Source organism: Schistocerca gregaria, chromosome 10 (assembly GCF_023897955.1).
Source record: "Schistocerca gregaria isolate iqSchGreg1 chromosome 10, iqSchGreg1.2, whole genome shotgun sequence".
NCBI lineage: Eukaryota > Metazoa > Arthropoda > Insecta > Orthoptera > Acrididae > Schistocerca > Schistocerca gregaria.
Window position 1 is genome coordinate 91,902,686 of NC_064929.1, and position 9,797 is coordinate 91,912,482.

The 9,797-nt window shown below is 37.8% G+C and overlaps 1 protein-coding gene across 5 annotated transcripts; it reads right to left on the reverse strand.

Annotated features, from left to right (window-relative positions):
* Positions 1-2,855: 2,855 nt before the first annotated feature.
* On the reverse strand, positions 2,856-8,377 carry LOC126293722 (heat shock 70 kDa protein cognate 4). 5 transcript variants are annotated; one of them, XM_049987033.1, is made up of 5 exons: positions 7,246-8,377; positions 6,752-6,962; positions 6,309-6,673; positions 3,795-4,553; positions 2,856-3,701 (listed from the first exon to the last, which is right to left on the reverse strand). In XM_049987033.1, exons 2-5 carry the CDS (start codon positions 6,957-6,959, stop codon positions 3,063-3,065), a joined length of 1,971 nt encoding a protein of 656 aa, XP_049842990.1. In that variant the 5' UTR covers positions 6,960-6,962; positions 7,246-8,377; the 3' UTR covers positions 2,856-3,062. The 5 variants fall into 5 exon arrangements, with proteins under 5 accessions (XP_049842990.1, XP_049842992.1, XP_049842993.1 ...); XM_049987035.1 differs by having other exon boundaries at positions 6,315-6,673; positions 7,246-8,217; XM_049987036.1 differs by having other exon boundaries at positions 6,315-6,673; positions 6,752-6,982; positions 7,246-7,412.
* Positions 8,378-9,797: the final 1,420 nt, after the last annotated feature.

A 9,797-nucleotide genomic window follows, 5' to 3' on the forward strand; every position in this document is an offset into this window, starting at 1 on the left:
CAACACAAATTTTGAGGTTACTCTTTAATACTACCAGATCAAAAATATACTACCTAAACACCAAGGATCCCAGCACACTTGAACTTACTTCTACATCATTCGGTGTCCTCCCTGACAATCTTCAATCTGGTCCCACAATTCATTTGATACATCATTTGATCGTATTTCCAATAATAAACATTGGTACATTACTGTATCAGATGCTTTTCAAACTCAAGAAATAATTAATCTACTTGCTTGTTTCAATCCATGGGTTTCAGTATGTCAAGTGAGAGTTTTGCATGACCAATGTTTTTCGAATCCATGCTGGTTGGCATGTTAAGAGTTTATTCTGCAGGGGATACCGCATAATCTTTGAGCTCAGCAAATGTTACAAGATTCTAGAACAAATGGATTTGAGGTACAGTGGACTGCAGTTTTATTATTCTTCTGGTAGGTGTACGTGCTTCCTTTCAAGTACTATGCACAGTTTTTTTGTTTGAGGGATCTATATTATTATATGGTTAAAATTGAACTTGCTCAGCTACACATTCCGTATAGAATCTGAAAGCATTTCCATCAAGTTGTAGGCTTTTAAATTATTTTTGTTGTTCCTTAATGGCACTCATATTGATAACTAAATCACTCATCTTTACAGTGGTATGAGAATTAAACTGAGGCATCATTCCTTTACCTTCTCTCGTGAAAAAACATTTGATAATGGAGTTCAATATTTCTGCTTTTGCTCTATTCTGAATTTGTTTCGAAGTGACCCAGAAGTGTCTGGGCACTAATTTTGTCACTTATTTTACATATGACCAGAATTTCTAACTGTGTGGAAGGCCTTGCAATAAGCTTCTACTACAGCAGTCATTGAAGGCTTCACACATTGCCCTCATGCTACAACTGTCCCATGGTCATTGATATTAGTTTCAAAATAAGCTATTTCTAAGTAGCTTTTACGAAGCCTTTCAGGATGTTTGTCACATCTACCACTTACAAAACTGTATGTCATCTGATTGTAAAATGATGTAAGTCTCCACCTAAGTCACAGTATTTTTTGGAGAGCATACAAACGAGGAGGCTGAGGTTCTTTATGCAATCAGTTACATCCGAGAGCGAGTGGTGGTCGATAGGACGACAATTTTAAGTTCATGATCACCATTTGCACTGCACTAAATCTTCCAAGAAAGGTACGGAATAATACATTATGTACTTGGGAACTTTCTTAAAGTGTTTTTTTCTCAGAGAACATTAAATATGTTTTAATAAAACTTTTAACATCCTCCTAGCACTGGCAGAGAAAAAGGTAATTTCACACCAGATCAACTTGCAATGTCTCATTCATATAGTGTCACACAAAGCAGAATTTCAGTATTTGATTTGCATTTATAATTTTTTCTGGACTTTCTACGACTGTTTTGTGAACATGAAAAATTCCTATCATTACTGTGACTCATTCTACTATAAGCCATGTGTCTTATTAATGTTCAGGCGAACCAATTTTCAACTAAAAGGGCAGACCACTTCAAATAAGACCACATGTTTAAGCATTACGATATTCTGTTTCAATGTAAATATAACTACACAGATACAGTAGACCCACTATTGTAGCACTTTCAGTTCTATTTTGGGGCAATTTGAGCTGACATCTGATTTAAGCAGCTGTGCACATTACACTTACTGTCTAGATTTCTGATGACTACTTCAAAAATGCTGACCATGTTACTTAATCCAAGTACTTGTTAACTAACATTGGCTGACATTTCACAACAAATTGATTCGTATGGGATAGCATACATACCAGTCACTATTTCAACAGATTGTGGCACCTGCAGTTGACTGTCAATTTCTACAAGCTGTGTGCAAGCATAATTGTTGCAATGACTGCAAATAAATTTTAGCATGAATGTTAAATTATTAACATAACAAAGCATATTACTACATTTTTTAAACTGGGTGACAAAAAATCTGAACCTATTTCCTACACTAATGGTGGTAGCCTTCCATTTGACAAATCTTCCTTTCAGTTGCTTTCTGGAACCACACATCTGACGTGTGCAATATCTTGGTTGTCTATCTGTACACGTAACATGTTTGGGAACTTTTTCCTTGTACTTGGCTTAGAGCTGCTGTATCAGCAAAGGTTATTATAAGTAAAGAACCTCGACAGGATTGCAATTTCTCTTAAGTTCTGCTTTAAAAACTTTACCATTTGTAACACTCAAGACTGATTCAAGTCAATTTTAAGCAATATTTAGCTCTCCCTCAAATTTCAGGTGGAACTCTATAGCTGCATAATGTAAAATTCCACTTAACCCCTTGCTTGTAAAGGGATCAGAATACCAACCATTCCACAGACCTTTGTCCATACCACTGGACCTGTTAAGGTTCCAACTACACATACTATTAGACTTATGTCAGTATGCCTTTATTCTAAATGGCAATCTCACCCCACCATACAAGAGGTGGTACTTTAATGTGCATCTCAACAGCAGAATTAAAAACCCAAAGTGCCATTGAATTCATACTGTCACCTCCCCCAGCTGATTAAAGCAAGTCTATTCAAAGCCAATGCCTCTGCAGTTATTGCAGAGATTTAACAACCACAAAGCCTAAATGGCTGCAAATTTCTTACCTGTCTCACCCCATTTCAAAATTTTCAAAGAAAAATACATTCACATTTTTCACCTTTGCAGGTGAAAAGTTCTTCCCTCTTTGAATAAATAAATGTTTAACATTTTAAACTTTCACTTTACATAATACACAACATTATAAATATGGTTTATGCATTTCCATCACAGTTGTCTGAAAAACTATACCAAACAAATTGTAGGTGTATGGTTAAGGTTTCATTTACAAGAATGAAAATTACATTTTCTTCTGAACAGCTCTTTAATTAAAGCCAAACAACAATTTACATGGATTTGAAATTGAAAACATTTCTAACGAAACAAGATTTTTGAGCTATATTGAAGTTCTGTCTGTAACATGTTGCTGCACACTTCAAGTTAACAAAAATCTTGAAGCTTGAACTGAAAACTGCACTGAACTGGACAGATTAACCTTTAGCACTTTCACATTTAGTCAACCTCTTCAATAGTTGGCCCAGCACCACCGGCACCTGCACCACCAGCAGCAGCTCCACCAGCACCTGGGAATCCACCAGGGAAACCACCAGGCATTCCTCCAGGAGCTCCTCCTGCACCCTGGTACAATTTGGTGATGATAGGATTGCAGATCTGCTCGAGTTCCTTCTGCTTCTCCTCAAATTCTTCCTTCTCAGCCAGCTGGTTGGCATCAAGCCAACGGATAACTTCATTGCACTTGTCCAAGATAGTTTGCTTGTCTGAGTCGGAGATCTTGTCTTTCAACTTTTCGTCTTCCACAGTAGACTTCATGTTGAAGCAGTAAGACTCGAGTCCATTTTTCGCTGCAATAGTTGCCTTCTGCTTCTCGTCTTCAGCACGGTAACGTTCAGCTTCATTGACCATGCGCTCGATTTCTTCCTTGCTCAAACGGCCCTTGTCATTTGTAATTGTGATTTTGTTCTCCTTGCCAGTTGATTTCTCCACAGCAGTTACATTCAAGATACCATTAGCATCAATGTCAAAAGTGACTTCAATTTGAGGCACACCTCTTGGGGCAGGTGGAATTCCTGTCAATTCGAATTTACCCAGAAGATTGTTGTCCTTTGTCATGGCACGCTCACCTTCATACACCTGTAACAATGAATCAGGTAAGTCACAAAATTACGGTAATTTTACAAAAAGTATGATCAAACAAAAATTCACAAGATTTTTCTATTTTCTTACCTGAATGAGCACACCAGGTTGGTTGTCCGAATATGTTGTGAATGTCTGGGTTTGCTTTGTTGGGATTGTGGTATTTCGTTTGATAAGAGTCGTCATCACACCACCTGCAGTCTCTATACCAAGAGATAGTGGTGTAACATCAAGCAGTAGCAAGTCCTGCACTTCTTCAGACTTGTCACCTGCCAATATTGCTGCTTGTACAGCTGCTCCATATGCTACTGCCTCATCTGGGTTAATTGATTTGTTCAGTTCTTTGCCATTGAAGAAGTCTTGAAGCAACTTTTGTACTTTTGGAATACGAGTTGACCCACCAACCAACACGATGTCATGAATCTGAGCTTTGTCCATCTTCGCATCACGGAGTGCTTTCTCCACAGGTTCCATAGTTGACCTGAACAAGTCAGCATTGAGCTCTTCAAACCTTGCTCTTGTTATAGATGTATAGAAGTCAATACCCTCATAGAGAGAATCTATTTCAATACTGGCTTGAGTTGACGAAGATAGGGTGCGTTTTGCTCTTTCACAGGCAGTTCTCAACCTACGCAGTGCTCTTTTGTTGGTAGTAAGGTCTTTTTTGTACTTTCTCTTAAATTCTTGCACAAAATGGTTAACCATGCGGTTATCAAAGTCTTCACCTCCTAAATGAGTGTCTCCTGCTGTGGCTTTCACTTCAAAAATACCATCTTCAATTGTCAGAATTGACACATCAAATGTACCACCACCCAAGTCAAAGATAAGCACGTTTCTTTCACCATGACCCTGTGGAAAGGAAAGAGCAACTTTAAGAATTTTTAACTATTTTAACAGGTAATATTAGTTATTTCATCTTGATCAATACTGAAAGCAAGTATTTATGGGAAGGATTATAAGTATTTTTCTTGGGAATCACAAAATATGAACTATGGTTGCACTGCTGTTCTGTATACAGCAGTGCATATGCTAAAAAAAATACTGCATGTACAGAGGAAACTTAGTACAAAAACCTGCTTGTTACACAAGTTGGTCTAAAAGAACCAACAGGGCTCTGTAGTATGAAGTGTAGGTAATTTTTGAAGGTGGTAATTGAGTTGGTGAAGAAAAGATATCATCAAGGAAAGAAATAGATCCATAGTACTGCTCAATATATTTTTATGTTTACATCTAAATAAATTTGTAACACTATGGCAAGTTTAGGGCTGTTAAGTAAAACTAAACAAATAGTCGTATTAGCAGGTTCCAGTTTAATTAGCAAGCATTTATTAAACTATTTTCAACAACATTTTAAATTTGAGTGGGGGTAGCCCTAAAAAGGAAAGTAACAGAGGCAGTGGTGTTTGTGGAATCCTGAACATTAATATTCATTTTGACACTGAACATGATCAAGACTAGCTGGAAGTTCAAAATGTATAAGGAACTTGGTAGAATTATTTAACAATGTTTTCCCAAAATTTTGAATAGAACAGGCTTGTTACTTTAAATTAGATGAATTTGGTAGCAACAGCAGGTGCACATACTACTATGACTTCCTTTCAGTTTAACCTTACAGCAACTAAAGGCAGTAAATATATGTATGTATACAATCACTTTGAAATTTCAAAAAATTTATTATAACAAATTTAAATTCTAGGTTAAAATGCACAATTCAGGGTTACGAAATTACATTTCTCATATGAAATCTAGTTCTTGATAATTCCTGTTTTCCATAAGAATTGCCCCCTAACATTCAGTAGGCACTGTTAACAATTGCCTTGACCATACCAAACAGTAAATAAACCATTGATTGCCTATAACAGTGGCAACAATTTTCAGAATACAAAGGTGTTCACTTATGGTATAGGATGAAGACATTTTTGAAGTTCACTAATAATTTCTGGCTACCTTATATCCTTTAATAGAAGAGGGGGGTGGTGGGTGGTGATGTTTCATCCATAATAAAACTGGTTATTTGGCAGTTTCAGGTACTTCTTGAAACCTTTCTGTAGTATGGACTGGACCTATCAATATTCAGGATCTTTTGAACAATTCTCTTTTATTAAGGCATGATACTTTTCCTCCAGAAAGACTGCAATCTAGCATCAAATGTTGAAAATAAGCTTATTTAGAATACAGATTAGTTGGCATTCTATAGCTTTTGTAGCTAAGTGGTCAAGTATGGTAGTGGTTGAAATTTGATCCAGCTTTTAGAAGTTTCGGATTAAAAAAAAAAATATGTTCAAATGGGATTGTTTTCGAAATGCACAGGCATTTCACTATATGAGAGGGGATGACATCGGTTAGATGTCTCACAAAGCATTGTCTTTCCAATGTAACAGTAGGGCGTGTGGGTTATTCAAGTTAACAAAATTTTCACAATCTTTGATAGTAAAAGGTTAAGCAACTTGAATTTAAATAAGTACGGAAAAAAATCTGTGTGATCCGGGTGGGGGGGTCCAATTAGTTGGAAATTTAATATTACATGTAAGGAGAGAAAAAAGAATTCAAACTTAAGTCACAACCATGCTTACTGTTAAGAGAAGTTAGAAGGCGATTACTTACACTTACCTTCTTATCGAGACCATAGGCAATTGCAGCCGCTGTTGGCTCGTTAATAATTCGCAACACATTGAGTCCAGCAATGGCTCCCGCATCCTTGGTGGCTTGCCTCTGCGAATCATTGAAGTAGGCAGGAACCGTAATCACAGCGTTGCTGACATTTTTACCAAGGTACGCCTCTGCAGTTTCCTTCATTTTTGTCAGGACCATTGAGCTAACCTCCTCAGGGAAGAAAGTCTTCGTTTCGCCTTTGTACTGAACCTGAATCTTTGGTTTGCCAGCATCACTTATGACTTTGAAAGGCCAATGCTTCATATCGCTTTGTACAGCCTGGTCGTCGAAACGGCGCCCAATAAGACGCTTTGCATCTGAAATAAACACCATGTTTGTAAGAAATTTCAAAAGCAAGCATAAACACACTTCACAAAAAACAAAAATCTACTCACCAAAAATAGTGTTACTTGGGTTCATGGCCACCTGATTTTTAGCAGCATCGCCAATGAGTCGCTCTGTGTCCGTAAATGCGACGTAGCTAGGTGTTGTACGATTCCCTTGATCATTGGCGATGATTTCCACTTTCCCATGCTGGAACACTCCAACACAGGAGTAGGTGGTACCTAGATCAATTCCCACTGCAGGTGCTTTAACAGCCATTTTCTGAAATAATGAGAATTAACCTGTAGTTCAATGAGAGGTTTAGTTATTTTCACTGACTTTCAGAACATTTCGCGAGTACTAACGTTACTTAATGTTATAAAGCTTTCACGTTTAGGATAAGTGATTACGAAACCATCCTAAATAGTGCACAACTGAACACCCTAACTAATCTGGAGATTACGCAAACTTCATTAGATAATAAAATATAAAGAACTAAATTCGAATTTCATACACAATAAAATCTATCCACAACATACGCTAGAAGGATGAAGAAAAATCTTACCTTTCGTTAGCGTATATTGCAGGCACAACTTCAATAAATAACACACGTGCACACTCTCCGCTGTTCTGATTCCAAATCGGCGCTGGGTTCCTCCGCTGTCGGTTTTATTGACTGCTTTTGCACCAAGTTCCAGAACCTTCTCCGAGAATCCACCAATGACGTGACGACTGCTCAGAGTAGCGCGCGGAGGTCGCGTGCACGTGGTTTACATGTTGTTGCGCAGACGTAAAGTAGTTACCACCAACAACTGAACGCCAGTAAATCGTAAGAACGAATATATGTCACAAAATACTTCAGTTTACCGTCATTCACGTTTTTCGAACTTGACACTACGTTTTAAGCATTCCAAAAATTATGTATTAAATTCTAAAATTTCACCGCAATGGCGGCAAAGCTGTAAACTGGGTGTTGGTAGATGGCGCAGGAATATTCTGGAGGTTTCCTGCATCAACGGGGATCGATAGCCGCCGCGAAGTTTCTTTCAAGGAATAGGTCATATATGGGCGGGGTGGGGGTCCTGCATAAATTGCTCGATGTTGTCGTTGAAAGAAAATAAAGGGATAAATAAATGTGTTGCAATGTATATTCTGCCTGCAAAGTAATTGAAGTGTATAATTAAGTTAAGAAATAGTTTTGTAAGTAAAGTTCTGTATAGATTTTACGAAAAGGAGGTAAAATGCATGTAAGCCGTTATACCACTTATTAGATAGTTTTGTACTTAATAGTAATCGATTTAGTTGAGTCGTGGTAATGTGAAGTCACAATGCCGAAACAGAAGTTCCGTAAACGCTGCGATAAAATTACAGTAAAAACGTTAAAGCTTGTTTTAGAACATGGTATTTGTGGATTCGGAGACCGTTAGTAATAAGTTTGTGTTACAGTCAATATGACTCGTCCTGATATTGTAACATTTGAAGCATGACGTGAACACGGATCAATACAAGGAAAGTTACGGCAAGGTCGCAGTAATCACAAGTGACGTAGGTTAGAACCTAGCTGACTCATCGCAGTGAGTTGATGAAACGTGTTAAGCGTGCAGCGTCACCCATTAATCCCAAATATTAAGAATAAAAGAATGTACTACTGAGAGAAAGCGTTTTTTACATCAATTCAATAATCTGAACAGTAATACAACGGAAACTTAGCGGTAACTGATGCCTAGTAAAGGATATAACCAAAGCGAGCTGTGCATCACATCCTGATTACAGCTCTCGTTTTCTCTGTCAGGAAGTTAATTCTAATCCACTAGCCCATTATAACGTGCAAAGGGAGATTATATCATTCCATTCTTTGGGGTATTACGTTTTATTAGACTGTGTTAATAGTTACTTGGATACGCGGTAAACGGTTTGCCACAACTATTTGTGATTTGTACTGCTTAACTTTCAGGTCGTAATAACTGCTTAACTCATTCACGGGCGTTGCATCGGTTAATGTGGACGTTTGTAATTTGTTTCGCTTTTACAGCCGTAAAAGATATAACAGAATACTGATTCTGGCTAGGTAAGAATGTTCCCGCCCACGTGCTGACTTCTTTAAAGGTTATAGGAACAAGGTGACGACAGAAAATTTAATTGTCGAAAATGTGTAAATAGTAAACATTATGTGAAAGTACGTGTGGTGTTACTTAAACACTAACATTTGCGTATATGATGTAAACGGTTTGAAACGTAATACCTGTATACCAATACCGCGACTGTGTGTAAACAATACTATTTAGTTTCGTGTTCCATGGGTTTGCACGATATGTTTGATATCAAACGAGTCATTTTACATTAACTTTCCGACTTTGTCAGTATGAGTACAAGCTGAACATTTATAAGTTTTTTAGTCGCGTGTACCTAATCCCTGTTCAGTAGTGTCGCTGAAATGTGAAATAGTCCTATAAGCGGTCGTAAAGTTTCTAGTTTTTACGTGTTGCACGTGCACGTATTCATTGATTTTAGACGTCATTTAAACCATATACAATTGATGACATCTACTATCGTATATTACACCTGCAAGGAATGAGGAAACTGCTTGCTTTCCGAAGCGTGTCTAGGCCCCCCGCGTTATACGAAGCTGGATGTATCGCCTTGGTTCTCTATGGTACAAGCCATCCTCTTCCTTATTCTGTTATTTATATCAAAAGTGTAATGCTTTATTTATGCCGCCAGAGCCCGTTGTACCAAGGCTGAATTAGATCACTTCTTATGGTTGTGTGTGCCAATGTCAACGGGTTTGCTGTTCCATTTAGGTCATCGTATTTACTGTGACGATATGTTGTTTAATAATACAGCGTTCAATTGATTGTTTTTTCTCATTGCCACACAAATTTTATTTCCTTGCGTGGCCCCTTGGATAACTTTATCTTGCGAACAGTACGTTGTGTGGCGGAAAATAATAATAATCCACAGCACTGTCACAGGGTGCCGAACCAGTATTCTATAGGCCTAATACAAATGCCCGTGAAAACCTGGTTGTTTTATAAAGTGCGTGGCAGATGATCAGTCTGACAGTGACGGTACTGTGGTTCAGCATTATCATGTCATTAGACCCTCTGCGCCAAGCAA

Bases quoted from the DNA above. Each gene is read 5' to 3' on its own strand.
- LOC126293722 (XM_049987033.1), bottom strand. From the start codon at position 6,959: ATGGCTGTTAAAGCACCTGCAGTGGGAATTGATCTAGGTACCACCTAC. The intron at 6,674-6,751 runs GTGAGTAGATTT...TGTTTATTTCAG, and splicing joins CCCAAGTAACACTATTTTTG to ATGCAAAGCGTCTTATTGGG. The intron at 3,702-3,794 runs GTAAGAAAATAG...TCATTGTTACAG, and splicing joins AACCTGGTGTGCTCATTCAG to GTGTATGAAGGTGAGCGTGC.